This window comes from Neltuma alba, unplaced genomic scaffold (genome assembly GCF_004799145.2).
Source record: "Neltuma alba isolate B1F8T4 unplaced genomic scaffold, ASM479914v2 tig00001748_pilon, whole genome shotgun sequence".
NCBI lineage: Eukaryota > Viridiplantae > Streptophyta > Magnoliopsida > Fabales > Fabaceae > Neltuma > Neltuma alba.
In genome coordinates, this window is record NW_021632591.1 from 254269 (window position 1) to 271845 (window position 17577).

Here is a 17577-nt window from a genome sequence, read left to right on the forward strand (position 1 = left end):
TAATTTTCATCCCTAGTTTTTATGTTAAATCGATCAAGTGCATTTTTTAATTGATTTTTCATATCATATAAAAGGAGATTATAATTAATACGGGAGAATAAATACATTAAAGACAAACAATAAGTGGTTGATCCATGTGAATTCAACAGATGCAGGTTTTGTTCTGTGTATTGCATTTATTTGGAGCACGAGTGTCCTCGGAATCCGGAGTATATAATTGCAAATTAGTCATAAAATTTGCCTATCTTTTGAAAATCCCAAATAAGGTTAATTAGGAGGGGAGTCTGAAGTCAGAACTATCTATTTTTCTTAATTTAAAGGTAAATATGAAATTCTGAAGAAAAAACTAAAGAAAATGCAAAGGAGAAAATTTATGCCCCTCAATTTCTCTATAATTTTTTTCAGGCAAATTACTTTTCCACCGCAGCCTAGTAATTTTCTCAATCTTTCCGTTTTTTCCCAATTAAAAATTGTACGGAACACATAAGGAGAAGAATCGGAGCGTTTACGTCAGGTTGACCTGATCGAGGTCATGTGAGAAGAATAGGGAGGGACCCATCCCCTGCCTCTCTTCATGCGCATGCCGACATGGCCACATCATAAAGCAAATTAGGGACTTCGCTTCTTTTCTCTTGTCAAAAAGTGATGAATTCCGTTTTCATTATGATAATTTCGCGAGCATCATGAAAGTAAAGCGCAAAATTATATAAAAACTCTAAACCATTGATTTTATTTTTATATACATATATTATCCCAAAATTTTGACTTAATTATATTTTTACTCTCTAATTGAACTTTAAATCATCCGTAAATAAATAATAGAGAGTAATCGTGTGAAAGTTTTATGCAAAGTTTAAGGAGGTTGGCTGTAAACTTTTAAAAAGTCTAAACAATACAACTAACGAAGGGTATTAATTATAAAATACTCCTCCGATCCTTAATATAAGACATAATTGTTGAGTTAATTTTAATCCTAAATATAATATCTATTTCTTATATTTATTAATTTTTTCTAAATTACCCATATGGATACCTCCATCAACCATAATTAAGTGAGTAAGGGAGGGAGGATATTAAAGAAGATGATTATGATATTTTAAGAAAAAACGTGTTATATTTTTTTAATTAACTAACTTTCTTAATCTAATTAAATTAGTTAAATAGGTCTTATATTAAGGATAGAAAGAGTATAAATAAACAAGTATACTCTTATATATGTTCACTTCTCTTCTCATTTATTTTTCTCTTTCACTTTTCTGATTAAAATAAAAAGTAGGGACCCATCCCAGGTAACCCGCGTTAAAGACGAAGCTCTCTCATATTTTCACACTTTGCTTTCTATTCAGGTTCACTTTTACAAAGAAAAGCTGCTACACCTGTAAGCACAGGGAGGGAGCTTTCGTTTATTAATTATTCAACAAAGGGAGCCTTTCATCTGCGTAATGCTCTTCCGTTTTTAATTGGGTGATTGCATATGTTAAAAAATTATTATCAGGAATAATTTAAATACATATTATTAATAAAAATATTTTTTAAAAGATAATATTTATTTATTGTAAAAAGTTGACTAACATAACTAATATTTTTAATATTTATAAATTAGTTATCTATTTTTTATATTAATCACAAGAGATAATATAATATAATGTTATCATACTCCGTCAACAGCCAAACGAATAAAAGTCACGCGGACTTTATGCCACGCATAACTTCATGTATATGGTCATGCTTAGTTGTCACCCCGAAAGTATTACAAAAATTTAAGTAATAATAAACACCCCAAATATATATATTTATATATATATATATAATACCCTATAACTTCGACTGAATTACATGCATATATCTCTTTAATTAAACTTTAAGTCATCCATAAATAAATAAATAATAAAAACTTATAGCATGGAAGCTTTATAGTTCAAGAAGGTCTATTGTAAACTTTTAAAAATTAATAAGGAGGTTTTTGATGAAAAAAAGGTTGCGAAGATTATTCACATATAACTTAACTTTGGAGATTTGTATATTTTAATGTGAAAGAATGAGAACACAATACCGAAAGACCCTGGTCATTTAACAATCCAAATGCATGCAAGGTAATGAGTATTTTTCGATGGTCGAAAGATTAAAAGTAGCCTTAGAAAAAGAAAAGGAGAAGCGATGTGGGGATGAGGAACAGGTCCTTGCTTTTCCTTTGATGGTTGAAAATTTATATGAACAGCAGGTAATAGTATTTATTAGATATTAACTGTACTACTTCCCATGCTCAATATAAAAGTTAGTTACTTAATTTGAATAGATTAAGAAAGTTTGTTAAGTTAGTTTAGCTTGTCAAGTTAGTTATTTATAATAAATATGTGTTGTCTTCCTTAGAATACCCTTATTAATTATATATATTAGCTAGAACAATTATTTGATAAAATCTTTAACATATGTAATTACTACAATGACTACTTTAAAAACAATAAATAAATATGAGAGATAAAATAAATGAAGATCTTATATTTAAGACCAACTTCAAAGTTAAACTAGCTTTCATAGTAAAAAACTAAAAACCGGAGGTGACATGACATAACATAACATCTAGATTTTAATCTCTAGACGACGCATGTATGAAAAATGCTGATTGAAAACGAATCAAATACACAAAATACAGCTACTGGGGTGGGTTTCATGCTTGATAGTTAGGAAAATCACGGGTTCTTCGTGTGTATTTGATTGTTAACCTTAACTCGATTCGATTTGTAAACACAAATAGCTTTATTCAGTTGTAAACCAAACAGAATCGCCTTTTGCTCAGCCCCCTTAAAAAAGAAAACTACTTCTCTATTTCCTTCCAATGCCCAACTTGAAAGTAAATAAATGGAAGACTTAACTAAAAATAACTATTGTGATGAGTACTATGATGCTTATTGAACTTCAATCATTTAAATTTAATATGGACGGTAGAGACTTAATTTTTCTATATTTTTGTTTTTCTAAAAAAAATGTTTTCTTGTCATAGGCAGATAATCCAAAATAAATGTAATATTTTAACTATAAATTTGTTTAAAAAATAATTTTTATTTAAAATCTATTTGTTAAAAATTTTAAATTTAGACCACTAAAACTGTATTTGAATGGTGGAGATTATGAGTACCAAAATTGGTTCCGCAATTGACAGAGGGTACTAATTATGAAAAAACAAATATGATCTTCTGTTATTTCAATTCTCTCCTCATTTATTTTTCGTTTTTTTACAAAAGATGGTATTTTAACAAGAATTAATGGAATTTCTCAATTTTTTTTAAATTTATTTTTCACTTAACTCGCAGATTCAAATTTCTTTTATTCCCTCTTTTATAGATCACGCGTTTTGTTTGGAAACTCATAACAAGTAGATGAGCTCATCCTAATTTAAAATAGTTAATTCACTTTACTGCATCCCATTTGGTTAACTTGTAATCAATACTTAGCTGGAGGCTTAGTGATTGGCTCCTCAACAGAGGTCGACCTAGGTAGCATTGCTATGGTGTATAGTTAGTTTAGTTTATTTGGCATGGCTCCACCCCTAATGACATGGTTTTTCAATGACATAATAATGTTGAATGCCAAATGACTGTATAAAAAATATTTGAATCCTTTTGATATAGAAGTAACCGAAAAGAGTTATACATAAATTTTAAAAAATAAAAATTATTTATAAATAATCGTATAGTTTGAATAACCATATGAACAGTGGAAGTCAATTTTCAAGCCTATAGGGGGAATATCAACTATGGTTATTTTACTTGGGTTAAACCAACTTTTGTAATTTTCACTTTAAAAAAGGAGCCACGTTTAAAACAATAACGACTTTTTTATTAATAACTTTCTAAATTTCAGAATCATCATCATCCTACTTAGTAAGAGAAATTAGATGATTAATGGAAGCAGTTCATGACGGAAGACTGAGGAACGTGTTATAATATGTGATCTAATACTCTTCCGGTCTTTAATATAAAACCTATTTAACTAATTTGATTAGATTAAAAAAGTTAAGTAAGTTAGTTAATTATAAAAAATATGACATATTTTTTCTAAAATACCATAATCATCTTCCTTAATATCCCCTCTCCCTTTTCTACTTGATTATGGTTGAAGGAGTATCCATAAGAGTAATTTAGAAAAAATTAGTAAATATGAGAAATAGGTCTTATATATAGGATCAAAATCAACTCAACAATTAAGTCTTATATTAAAGACCCGAGTAGTATGTTTCAACACATCTTAATGCTCAATTTCAGAGTTGTAGGGATGGATATACCACTCTCTTGGTTAATTAATTGGCAATTACCTTGGTGGCCTGTGCTACCTTGGAGCCTCTTATTTCAACAATAATTTAACTAGTGTGTTTGGTTTCACGTTAGTCAAAATTAAAGTTTGGATATAATTGATTCTGCAAACTGCTTTTAGGTAGATTGAAGTTAGCCAAAATTGAATTTTGCAAATTAAAGTTGGCCAAAACTGAGGTTAGCCAAAAGCTTGTCACATGTAACTTCTTTCCTAACATGATTTGGAAAAAGAAAACAATTGTGTTGTTTGGTTTTTAAGTTCTCTTTGGAATTAGTAATGGTGGCAACCATTTTCAATATTTTCATCTTCCACTTCTTCATCCTTTTGGAAGCCCTCATGTTCATGCCCTGTTCTTCACAGCTCCATTATTTGCTTTATAAGATCAATCTGTCTCTTTTTTCTTCTAAAAAGATTTTAATCATTTTTATTAAATAAATTAGTTAAGCTAACTTTCTGAAACTGATGAGTTAATTTTGGTGGATCAATTATTAACACACACACTCTCATACATTCGCAAGTAAGTTAGAGAAATATTAGTTACTTTTTTCAGAAGGAAAAATCAGAAGAACCAAAATTAAAAACTGCAGCTTATTTAAGAAAAACTCGAAGGAACTTTAAACCAGGCCTAACTTGACTGAGATGAGACAAGTCGAAGTCATGCGAGAAGAAGCATGGAGGTTTCCACTTGAGAAATATGAGTTTTAGGTGGAAGCAGCATTTTCTTAGTTTCACATTCATTTTTCCAAGTCTTTGCTAGTCAATAACAGCATTATATGTGTCTTCTGCTTCTATTTCATATGATAACATAATTTATGAGAAGGAGCGGGTGAGGGAAGGGGCATGGAAGGAGTAAAGTGGGCCCTCTGCTCATTCTAGTGTCTCCTTTTCTTTCACTTTTTGACAATGTCATCCGCCGATATTTATGATCTGCAAATAGATATATTGATATGTTGCGAGTGAGAAAGCCATCGTTTTTCCACGCAAACGCCATTTTTATTCATCGTTACAGTTTGGGCCCTTTTAATTGGAACATTCACAACCAATCAACAATATTATAATTTGAAAGGGACTGGAACTTAATTATTTAGTCGAAAGATTGAGTTAGAAATTCCACAAGTTGAGTTTAAATGTAAATATAATCTTTAGCTGTTGATATTTTGTTGAAATTAACTTCGATAAAAGCACAATTCTTTTTCCTCGTCCTTCTCCCAATTTCCTTCGACCTCTCCCTCGGTCCTTTCACACTTCTTTTCCATATTTTTGTCTGTACGTACTCATCAGTAACAACTCCCAATTGTATATCTATGTTCAGTGGTTGTTCGAAACATAAAGTGGTTCAAATTTTTACAGTAAGATTCGCTTCAAGTTTTGTACTGATTGGGAGCGGTCTCCATCAGAATCGTTTGATGCAGAGTCAATTATTAAGTGCGGATGGCGTTGCATACGCCGGAGGATTTAGAACGACTCATTGATGGATTAAGTTGCCTTCTGTCTACTGTCACTTTCATAATATGCAGTAGAGAGAAACTAAAATGATATACCCCCAAATTAAATCTCTTTTAAGTTTGAATAAATTGATATTTGATGACTTTGCGTGATATACTATCTCCGATCCTTAATATAAAAGCTAATTTAACTTTTAATTTGGTAGTATTAAATATAAGTCTAATTTATTTTGTCTCTCATATTTATCTATTTTTTTTTAAAGTAGTCCTTTTATCAAATGGTAGTTCTATTTAACACAAATGATTAGTAAGGATATTTTAAGGAATGCAATAATTAGTTATTACAAATAACTAATTTAACAAAATTTTTTAATCTACTCAAATTAGTCAACTAGTTCTTATATTAAGGATTAGATATAATAATTATTATATGCTTCATGTTTTTAAGGAAAACACAACTGGCACTGAAGCTCATAACACAGGCAATAAAGTTTGTCACAAGGCGAAACTTCCCAAGCTATAATCGGAGAATGTGGAACCATGCCTTCTGAAAGCCAATGCTCAGCTTGAAAGTAATATATGGAAGGCTTAACCAGAAGGTGTAAACAGTGCAACTTACGGAGGGTGCTAATTATAAATTAACGAATATGATCTTCTATTATTTCAATTCTCTTCAGTCTTCGCACTTATTTTTCTCTTTCACGAAAGATCATATTTTAACAACAATAAAAAACACGCATTAAAGACGAAGCTCTCCCATATTTTTACACCTTTTCTTCCCATTCACATTCATTTTTTTCCAAAGAAAAGCTGCAGCATTTGTAAGCACATGGGAAAACTTGGCCACTCATCTCAAGTTTTTTTAAAGACCCAACACGCACACCCCAATACTTTTGAGTTAGAAATATTCTATGCTTTGCATGAGAGACAATTTAACAACCAGTAGGATTGGGTTTAGCAGCAGAATAGAGAGTTAGTCTTTCACAATATGGTGAAGCAAGGTTCAAATCCTTGTTGGAAGAGGTAGCTATATTTAATATCCAACAGTATCTGAAACAGGATTATCTCTAATAAAATAATACACATACCAAAAAAAAACAGAAATGTACAGTGCAGACAAAATATAACCTAGCTCTAGACACTTGGGTCCTGTTGTATAACACATGGTTATATATATAAATAAGTTATAAATAATTAAATTACATTAATAACAAATTAATTCAAATTGGTTAACTTTTTTGGCTGAATAATTCAAATTGGTTCATTAAAGACAACAAAAGTGTAGGAGAGTTATTTTCTTAAAAAAAATAATACCTTATCCATGGAGAGGGTGAGTAAAATGGAGAGGGTTAGTATGAAAGACAATAGGCATACAAAAGATAAGAGAGAATGTAATTAATTAAGGATAAAAATTAAAAAGTATATTAAATTTAGATAAGTGCAAACGGCAACTTATAAAAAAGGACCCTGTCCCAAAAATTGTAATATATGATTGCTGGGTCTAGGGACTATAGTGGCATTGAAAAGAATTAGATAACTATGTAAAAATATTCAATTTTTTGAGGAAAAATCTTTTGCAAAGATATTAAATAACTCAAATTTTTATTTGGATTACTGAATTTGTCAAAACCCTAATTAGAGTTGGGAAAACGGGTCGAGCCCGTTTAGGTCCTAAAATTATGAGGGCCGGGCTTGAAATTTTTCCCCTCAAATAGGAAGTAAACCCTAGAGGGCCGATCCTGGAGGGCCGAGGGCCTGCCTGTTTAGGCCTTTTTATAATTTTTTTAATATAATTCTAATATTATGAATTTTTTACATTATTAATAATATTTCAAATATTTAGTTATAATTATAATTTTAAAATTAAATTTTACAGAATGATTTGATTTATTTAGTTTTAGACAATACCTTATCTAATTAAATTTTTAAAAAATGGGTTAATTTGGACTTTAATAATGATTTGATTTATATTATATGCATTGATATTTTTAAACTATATATATATATTTGATAATAGAGTATTTTTATACTTATATAACTTGTTATTCTATAATTTGAATTAGAAATTCATGAGTTTCAACAGTAATGTTTCTCACATTAAAGTAAAATAATAGCTAGATTACAAAATTTAAAAGTAAAATTCCTATAAAGAAGAAAAACTCGATATTTTTGTTATGAAAGAAAAAGCATACTTATAAAGAAGAGTAATTGATTATAGTGATAATGAAGTTTCAAAAGATTAATGATAGTGTTTATTTATTGCACAATTACACTATAGATAAAACTTTTAGATGTTGTTATCTTGTTAATAAATGTTTTAGATATTCTTGATGTTGATGAATATTTATATATGATGATATTTTGTATTTATGACTTAATTTTATTCATATTTATGTCTTTTATTAACAATTTCATTGGTTTATTTTTATTTTTTTATAAAAAATATGAGAAATACAAAAAAATATCATTTTTTTCTTAAACGGGCCAAAAGCCTGCCGGTTGGCCCTGAGCCCTGTGACTTAAGGGCCGAGCCTAACAAATCGGGATATTTTTTAAATTTGAGTCTTGGAGAGCCGGTCCTACCCTGATTCCCATCTCTAATCCTAATCAGATTATATGACCCAAAATTTTTTTAAAATTTTATTAAATAATTCTACTACTCATTTCATTAGAAATTTATAAAGATAAGGATTTTTCACCATTCTTGTGTTGTGCAAGAGCTTTGAGTTGAGCAAGACAAATTTGGCGTCTACCATCACGTGAGAAAAACAGGGAGGGACCCATCCCCTGCCCCCCATCACGCGCATGCCCACGTGGCCACATCATAAAGCAAATTATAGGCCCTGCTTCTTTTCTCAGGTCAAAAAGCGACGAATTCCATTTTCATTATGATAATTTCGCGAGCATCATGAAAGTAAAGAGCAAAATTATATAAAAACTGAAAACCATTAATTTTATTTTTATGTACATATAATATCCTAAAATTCTGACTTAATTATATTTTAATTCTCTAATTAAACATTAAATCATCCGTAAATGAATAATAAAAAGTAATAGTGTGAAAGTTTTATGCAAAGTTTAAGGAGGTTTGTTGTAGACTTTTAAAGAGTCTAAACAGCGCAACTTACGGAGGGTACTAATTATAAGAAAGATACGGACACATCCCAGGCAACACGCCTTAAAGACGAAGCTCTGTCATATTTTCACGCATTGCTTTCCATTCACGTTCACTTTTTTCAAAGAAAAGCTGCGACACCTGTAAGCACAAGGAGTGAGCTTTGGTTTATTCAACAGAGGGGGCTTGTCATCTGCGTATTACGTTTATTTGGAGCATTGGTGTTTTTGGAATAGAGTTTAGTCATAAAATTGCCTATCTTTTGAAAATTCCAAGTAAAGTTAATTGGCAGGGGAGTCTGAACTATCTATTTTTCTTAATTTAAGGGTAAATACGAAATTTTGAGATAAAAAAACTAAAGAATTGGAAATGCAGACAATCTGTACCCTTCATTTGCTCCCTAATTTTTTAAACACATTATTTAGGATCGTCAAAGTTGTACGGACCCCATCAAGAGAAGAATTGGAAAGTTCAGGCCTAACGTCAGGTTGACCGAGGTCGTGTGAGAAGAATGGGGACGCATTTTCCCATCCAATGCCTCTCATCATTCCTACATTACTGACATGCACATGCACACATCATCAAGCACATCGCGGGGTTTGCTTCTTTTCTACGTTTCATGCGCCAGAGGATTACTGGTTGTAAAATGGGAAAATATTGTGGGGGAAAAAAGCTGGTTATGCATGTCAAAGTGATCACTGGCGCGTCATCGTGAGGAAAGGAGCATGGAGGAAAGACTGTGGACCCTTTCGGCTTTTTCTCCAAACAAGCTTTCACAATAAGTAGCGCTTTAGCTCTCTTCCCTTATTGCAGACAAAGAGAGAGGAAAAGAGGAAGAAAAGAGGAAGATAGGAAAGGAACAGAGAGAAATTGTGAGAAACTTGCCAGAAAATTCTAGTTTCAGCCATCTAATAACACCATCAGGAAGGTAGGCACTTGAAAGCTTGTATATATTAAGAATTAGAGTTTAGACACTTCACCCCTAGCTGTAAGCCCAGGTCAGTATATCATACATCTACAGCTTCCACTATTTTTGTTTTCCATTTTTTTTCCTTTGCAATCTGATCATCTCATATTTCATTTGTTTCCTTTAGTCAAATGAAATGGTCTAGTTGTGTTGTAGGTCGTAATATTGCCGGTTCTTCAAATTATTGGCTTGAACATTTATGGCAAGCAGCCAAGGAGGATCTTCTTCAAATTCTTCCAACTCCAATTCAACCCAAAGAACTTGGAAGTATGACATCTTCTTGAGTTTTAGGGGTGAAGACACTCGTAAAGGCTTCACTGGCCACTTGTACCGTGCACTAGATAGCAGTGGGTTTAAGGTTTTCATAGATGATGAAGAACTTGAGAGAGGAGAGGTCATTTCCAAAGAACTCAAACAAGCAATTGAGGATTCTCTGTTTGCAATTGTTGTTCTCTCAAAAAATTATGCCTCTTCTTCATGGTGTTTAGATGAGCTTAAACATATTCTTTACTCAAGAAACAATTTGTGTCAACAAGTTTTCCCTATATTTTATGATGTAAATCCATCTGATGCACGACATCAAAGAGAAAGTTTTGCCGAAGCTTTTGCTAGGCATCAGATGCTTCAAAGGGACAATGAGGTCATGAAAAGTTGGAGAGATTCTCTCAAGGAAGTTTCAGACTTATCTGGTTGGGATTGCAATAAGAATCGGTGAGTCAATTTCTTATTGGGTAAAATTATCCAAAAAATATTTTATATTTATATAATCATTTTATGGAACATATATTGGTCTAGATGCAGTCAGACTATTTGGTTGACATGTATGTGTTCTTATTTTAAAAATTAAAAAAATTAATTATTAAGGTGAACATTTTAGTTGTAATACACAATTATACCTTGTATTGCAAGTGTCATCATTCTTTTTATTGTTTATTCAATTGTTCTTTCTATTTCTGTTTACCACTATTTAATAAATGAGTTCTCACTGCTAACTTTTGTAGAAAAAAGAATTGTAAAACTTTTTTAATACAATTATTTGACGTTAGTACTATTAGTTATATTTGAGTACTGTGGAATCAATTGTATAGTACGTGGTCATTTTTTAGTTACGTTGTCATTTATTCTTATAAATTTTGTAACTATTCCTTTTTTTTCTGTATTCGAAGTTAAAAGTTTAAAATTTAAAATTTGTATTTTTTTAATTTGTATATTTTTTTTCACATCCACAACTTTTTATCCTTGAACTGAAAAGTTTTAACATCACAATTAAATTAAAGTGCCCATTGAAAAAAAATGAATAAGAACTGCATGAAATTGTTTCAATGTGTTGATAATCCAAAAGGAAAAGAATATTAACAATTGCAAACATTGGAGTAACAAATATTATACTACCTCCAATCCTAATTATAAGACCTCGTTTATAGGTCTTATAATTAGGACCGGAGGTAGTATAATTGCAGAATAAATCAAAAGTTATATTTCACATGGCCATTCATACGTTGTTGTAACTTGTAGGTCTGAAGCAGAACTTGTTCAAACAGTGGTTGAGGAGCTGTGGGCCAAATTTCGTCCTAGACTGCCACCTTATACTGAAGGACTCATTGGAATTGACAATGAAGTGAAACAACTGGAGCCATTGTTCGAGATGGTTTCAAATGATGTTCGATTTGTAGGAATATGGGGCCTAGGGGGTGTTGGGAAGACAACAATTGCTTGGGCTGTTTTTGAGAAATATCGTAGCCAATTTGATATTAGTTGCTTTCTTCATAATGTCAGGGCAACTTCAGAAAAAGATGGTGGCGAGGTTCAGTTACAAAGCCAATTGCTTTCACATTTCAAAATAAGAAACATGGAAATTGAAAACTGCTATGAAGGGAAGAAAATAATCCAAAACCGTTGTTGCAATAAAAAGGTTTTACTTATCCTTGATGATGTTAGCCATACAACTCATCTAGAAAATTTGGCTAATAGCCCAAACTGGTTTGGTGCTGGGAGTAGAGTGATCATAACAACTAGGCATTTAGACTTGTTGCGCGGAGCGTGTGTAGCATATCAACATGAGGTTAAAACTATGAACCCAAATGAAGCCCTTCAACTCTTTTGTCATACAGCATTTAGAAGAAGTGAGCCTCAGGAGGATTTGTTGGAGCTGTCTAAAATTGTTTGTGATTATGCCAGAGGCCTTCCTTTAGCTCTCTCTGTTTTGGGCTCCTTTTTCTGTGGAAGAAGTACTGTGCAATGGAAAGATGCTTTAGATATGTTAAGCAAAGATGCTTTGGGAATGTTGAAGAAAGATCCCCATAAAGATATTTTTGAGATACTTAAAATAAGTTTTGATACATTAACCAAAACAGAACAAGCAATATTTTTAGATATTGCTTGCTTCTTCAATGGTTGGAGCAAAAACAAAATAACACAAATATTAGAAAGTTGTGGTTTTAATGCAAAAATTGGAATAACAACTCTCCAGGAAAAGTCTATGCTGAAGGAATATGACAGTATTTTGGTGATGCATGATTTGGTGGAACAAATGGGTAGGAAAATTGTAATGGACAAGTCCTCTAATTGTGTTGGAAATCGTAGTAGATTGTGGACTAATGAAGATATTGATAAAGTTATGCAAAACAATTGGGTGAGTATTGATCTTATCTCTGATTGGTTTTAATATATTTTACATGTTATTAGGTTTTAATGTATTTTACATCCCATTAATTTCTTGTATAGTAAATTTGATACCATTTTTCTTGTGGCTAATCTTGTTTATCAGGGTACAAAAGAAATAGAAGGTATGATTTCGTCCCAATTTCGTGAGGCATTTTGTGGTCCTAAGCCATTTTCAACATTGCATAATGTTGTTTATCAAGGCACAAGAGAAATACAAGGTGTGATTTCATCCACATCTTGTGAGGCACTTTGGGATCCTGAAGCATTTTCAACATTGCGTAACCTTAGATTACTCATGATATCAAGTGATTTCCATGTTCCTGTTGGCCTCAAATGTCTTTCTCATGCTTTGAAAGTACTTTATTGGACAAAATATCCTTTAGACACTCTTCCTTCTGGAACTCGACTGCATGAACTTGTTGATCTTAGAATGCATCATAGCAAATTAAAGAAACTTAGCTTGGTAAGATATCTTATCCTTTGATGTTGTTGATAGTGTCATTGATTATCATAGTTAGCAAAATACATATTTTTTTCATTGGTTCTCATACATTTGTTTGACCAGTGCTCGAAGAATCTGAAGTTTTTGGACTTGCGTTTTTCCAAAAACTTGATCGAAACTCCTGATTTCTCTAAACTCCCAAATCTGGAAAAATTAGAACTTGAAGGTTGTGAAAAACTTGTTGACCTTCATGCTTCAATTGGACAACACAAAAAGCTTCAGGTATTGAACTTGAAAGGTTGCAAAAGTCTTACAGCCTGTTGTCCCAAAAAATTGGAAATGACTGTGCTGAAAGAATTTGTTCTTTGTGGGTGTACTCGAGTAAAATTTCTCCCAAAGTTTGGGGAAAATATGAAAAATCTAGAAACGCTTGATGCTGGGGAGACAAATTTAGTCAAACTTCCCGAGTCACTTGGCTTGTTGACTGGTCTTAAAACTCTGAAATTAAGGGGTTGCAAAAATCTTGTTTGCCTTCCTCGAAGCATTCACAATTTGAAATGTCTTGTACTTCTTGATATTGCTGGGTGCTCAAAATTTGCTAGATTGCCAGAGAAGTTAAATGAAATTGAAGCCTTGGAGGAGCTGGATGCAAGTGAAACTGATATAACAGAAATACCTTGTTCCGTTGGTGGTTTAGAAAAACTCAAGAAATTGTCATTCCGTGGGTGTAAAAGGTCAACGTCGAACTCTTGGAGCATGATTCTTCCTTGGAGGCATTCAATTCATAAGGGCTTAACATTGCCTGTTTCAATATTCAATCTTAAATCACTGGACAAATTGGATTTAAGCTACTGCGGTATTGATGATGGATCCATTCCGGATGACTTCGGTGGCTTATCATCGTTAAGGAGATTAGATCTAAGTGGAAACAAGTTTAAGAATCTACCCGCTGGCTGCATATCAAATCTTTTGAATTTGGAAATTTTGAAAATGGATTCTTGCACAGAACTTGAGTCGTTGCCGCAGATTCCACCCAGAGTAACGGGTATGTATGCAGAAAAATGTGATTCATTGGGTACAGTGGAAGTTGAACAATTATCACATCTCTTTGCTTCAAGGGACCAGGTATATACATATAGTCATATATCATCATATAATTATATGTATTTATTTTGTGTTTAATCATACTATATAATTTGATACGTGATTATTTTTCGATTTAGGAATTTTCACTTATTACTTTTTGGATGAATATTGCTACAAGTGAAATATCGCCATGGTTTGAGAATCAAGTCGATCTTTATCGGGATCATAAAGGCGACGCTTTAGTGATGATAGACATACCCCCTTGCGAAGAAATATTTGGAATTGGATTTTGCACTCTTCTAGAAAGTAACTTTTATTTTAGAGAAGGGAGGTTGCTTTTGTGGCGGTTGCACGATCGTGCGTTTTTTATGGGTCCCCGTCACAGAAACCATGCTATGCCAGCGTCTAATTGTAAGGGTGGGAAGAAAAGAAAGTCTTGTCACCTCTGGGTCTTCTTTTGCTATCCAACAAAGTCTAACCATGATATGTGGCAATCAAGGAAGTACAGTCAAATTCCCTTCGTATTTACAGCCCGTCCCGACAATGCGGAAGTTTCAATAAAGTGTGGATGGCGTGTCATCCGCAAAGTTGATGTTGAAAACAGCAGTAGCTCAAAGAGTCAAGGTCTCCTTCCAATACTGGAACAACAAATGGACCGAGTAAGTCACTTCCATTAAACTTATTTTTTTCATTTTTATTTGAAGCTACCTCCTCCATCCCTATATCTCGTAAACACTTGACCCGCATTGTACAGACTCTTTTTAAGTCCTAAACATGGCACCATTTTAACTAATCTATTAGTATTAAGAAAATGTGTGCAATTACTCAAATACTCCCTCTGGTCCTATAATATAAGATATTGGTTAAAAGAAATTTGTGGTCTAAAATATAAGACATTAGGGGATAATTAATGTGCTTTTTTCACTTTTGTCCCTATTAAATATAGAAGAAATATGTGAGATAATAAAAATATAATACTAAAAGAACTTTATCATTTCTTTAGGATAAAATAAGCAGACTTTATCATTTTAGAACACATTTAATGACTACACTTCTATTTCTTAATGTGTGAGAAAAATTTAACCAATTTTGTATACTATGCATTAGAGATAGTACTTTTTTACAACTATTCTTTCCTAACACTATACAGAATGAGATATAGTAACTATAGGAGTAGTGACCTTCTTACCAAAGTGAACATTGAGCTTTTTTTCACTTACGAAAGAAAATGAAGTATTAACTAGCTAGGGGCATTTTGATGTAAGAGAGTAAATGGATAGATGGGTTCTTTTTTTTTTTTCGACTGGCGGATAGATGGGTTCTTATTGTGTTGATTGAGGGCTGCAACACATTGTGCAGGTTGTTGATCATAACTCGGTGCCGATGACAGGCCTTGGGAGCCCATGGCATTTCCAAACCGCATTCACGAAAGATGGTCCAATAACGCTCCCAAACCCACGTTTATATCCAAACCTCGGTATTCCACACAAATTCCACTATTATATTGTCTCTGGTTTTATATATTATATATTCATACTCTCAAACAAATTAATGAATTTCCATATATTCACTATCTTGCAATACAAAGTGAAGTATTCATTAACTTTTAAAAATTAATTATTTTTGTTTACAACTTTTAATATTTCCACACAAACTATATCGTCTTTTCATCATTATAAAATAATTGGAAATAATTTATCATAATTACAATTGGAGCAATACTTTAGTATGATATCAATATTATATTGGTTCTTGACCAGAGGAAAATGCCAATATCAATATGTTGGAAGGTTAACCCCTCCCCAACTCTTTTTATTTATGTGTCTTATGTTTTGTTTTTTGAGCCAAGCTAACGCCTGTGGAAATTAAATGTAGTGGAGAGTGGGGATAGAGCTTTTTATGATTAGATCCACCAATATTCAAATATGACTGACAGAGCTCATTATTGTACATTTACATAATTACATATATAATTTTAGGTTAGGTTAATGTAATTTCTCATCTCTCAAATTTATTTTTATTTTAGTTTTGGTCTCTTAAGTTTTAAACTAGAAGTTCTAGTCTTTTAAATTTCTTTTCATTTAAAATACTGATCCTTATAATTTAATAAAAATTTAGATCATTTTGCCTATTGAAAAACCAAACCAAAATAAGAATAAATTTGAGGGACTAAAAATTATATTAATCTTCTTTATGTCGTCTTTGTGTGATTTTTTATGGGGATGTAATGCATGGTTTGATGGTGTGTGCAGGTGATTGTCTGTGCTCTGATTGTCAGGAGGGGATGATAAGCATTCTTTTTGAGCGCTCTAGAGTCTAGTCTAGAACCAAAAAGACCAATCCGGCAAAACGACGATGAAGGATCGACAGACATGGAACGCTGCGTTTTTGCTGAGGGTTCCCATATCTAAATCGAGATCGCACTTCCAGTCATCATCCTCTCCATATCCACCACCTCCGTCCTCTTGATTCCACCATCTCTGCTCCTCCTTGAATCGCAATTCCGTCTTCCTTTGCTGGGCACTATGGCCGAGAGTCCTGCGAACCTCGGTGAGGTGCTGTCTTCGTCCACGAGCAGTAGGGGCTTCCATTCCTTGATGATGATGAAGCCAAGCTGAGTTCCACAAGGCAATAGGGGATTTTAATTGTTCCCTGTTACAGGTTTCAATCTCTATGCATATTGATTGTAGTTTCTAGGTATCTGTGGAATTTGTATTTAATGTGTATAGCTGAGGATTATCAATGGCATGTGTAGTCTGGAGATTGGTACTTATATTAGATGTTGCATTCAGTGGATTGTTGATTGATTTGTGGCACTTTCTTTGCTATTTTGATCAAGTCTCCACGTTCTAAAGCTCTTGATTAAATTGCTAGCTAGGTGTCTAGGTCTGATTATTAGTGTAGAGATCCTTCTGCGAGTCTAATATGAGCTAAGCACTTTAAAGCGTCTCTAATGAACTAAAGGAAGAATGTAGGTGTCTAGGTGAATTTTGGGAGTTACTGGCGTTGGCTAGGGAAGGTGTCGTCTCTAGCTCTATTGCTTAGTTAGGTAATTGAACTTGACATAAGTAGAACTAGGAATGTTAAGTAAGTCATTCATCAAGGAAGTCTCCTATTACCCATTCCATGATCCATTTCATTCATAAAATTGGAAAATCATAAAAAGTATACTAGCTTATACTAGTTTAAAATAGTTAATTCACCTCACTGCATCCCATTTGGTTAATTTGTAATTAATATTTAGTTAGCTAGAGGTTTAGTAATTAGCTCCTCAATAGAGGTCGACCTAGGTAGCATTGCTATAGTGTATAGTTGGTCTAGTTTATTTGATAGCTACCATAACATGCCTTTTCAATGACATAATAATATGAACTTTTTTTTTTTTTTGGTTAATGGTCAATTTTCAAGTCTATGGGGCGAAAATATTAACTTTGGTTATTTTAACTGGGTCAAACCAGCTTTTGTAACTTTTACGTTAAAAAATGAGCAATGTTTTGATCAATAATAACTTTTTTATGGATAACTTTCTAATTAAGTTTGGATAGAA

General features: G+C 32.5%; 1 protein-coding gene and 1 long non-coding RNA gene across 2 annotated transcripts; both read left to right on the forward strand.

Moving 5' to 3' along the window:
- Nucleotides 1-10037: 10037 nt before the first annotated feature.
- On the forward strand, nucleotides 10038-14439 carry LOC114762664 (TMV resistance protein N). The gene is made up of 5 exons (XM_028952202.1): nucleotides 10038-10549; nucleotides 11354-12470; nucleotides 12606-12965; nucleotides 13068-14069; nucleotides 14353-14439. The coding sequence occupies exons 1-5, from the start codon at nucleotides 10038-10040 to the stop codon at nucleotides 14437-14439; spliced, it is 3078 nt and encodes a 1025-aa protein (XP_028808035.1).
- Nucleotides 14440-14524: 85 nt separating this feature from the next.
- Nucleotides 14525-16862, forward strand: LOC114762565 (uncharacterized). The gene is made up of 3 exons (XR_003742263.1): nucleotides 14525-14689; nucleotides 15390-15507; nucleotides 16283-16862. It is a non-coding gene; the product is annotated as an uncharacterized LOC114762565 (long non-coding RNA).
- The last annotated feature ends 715 nt before the right edge of the window (nucleotides 16863-17577 follow it).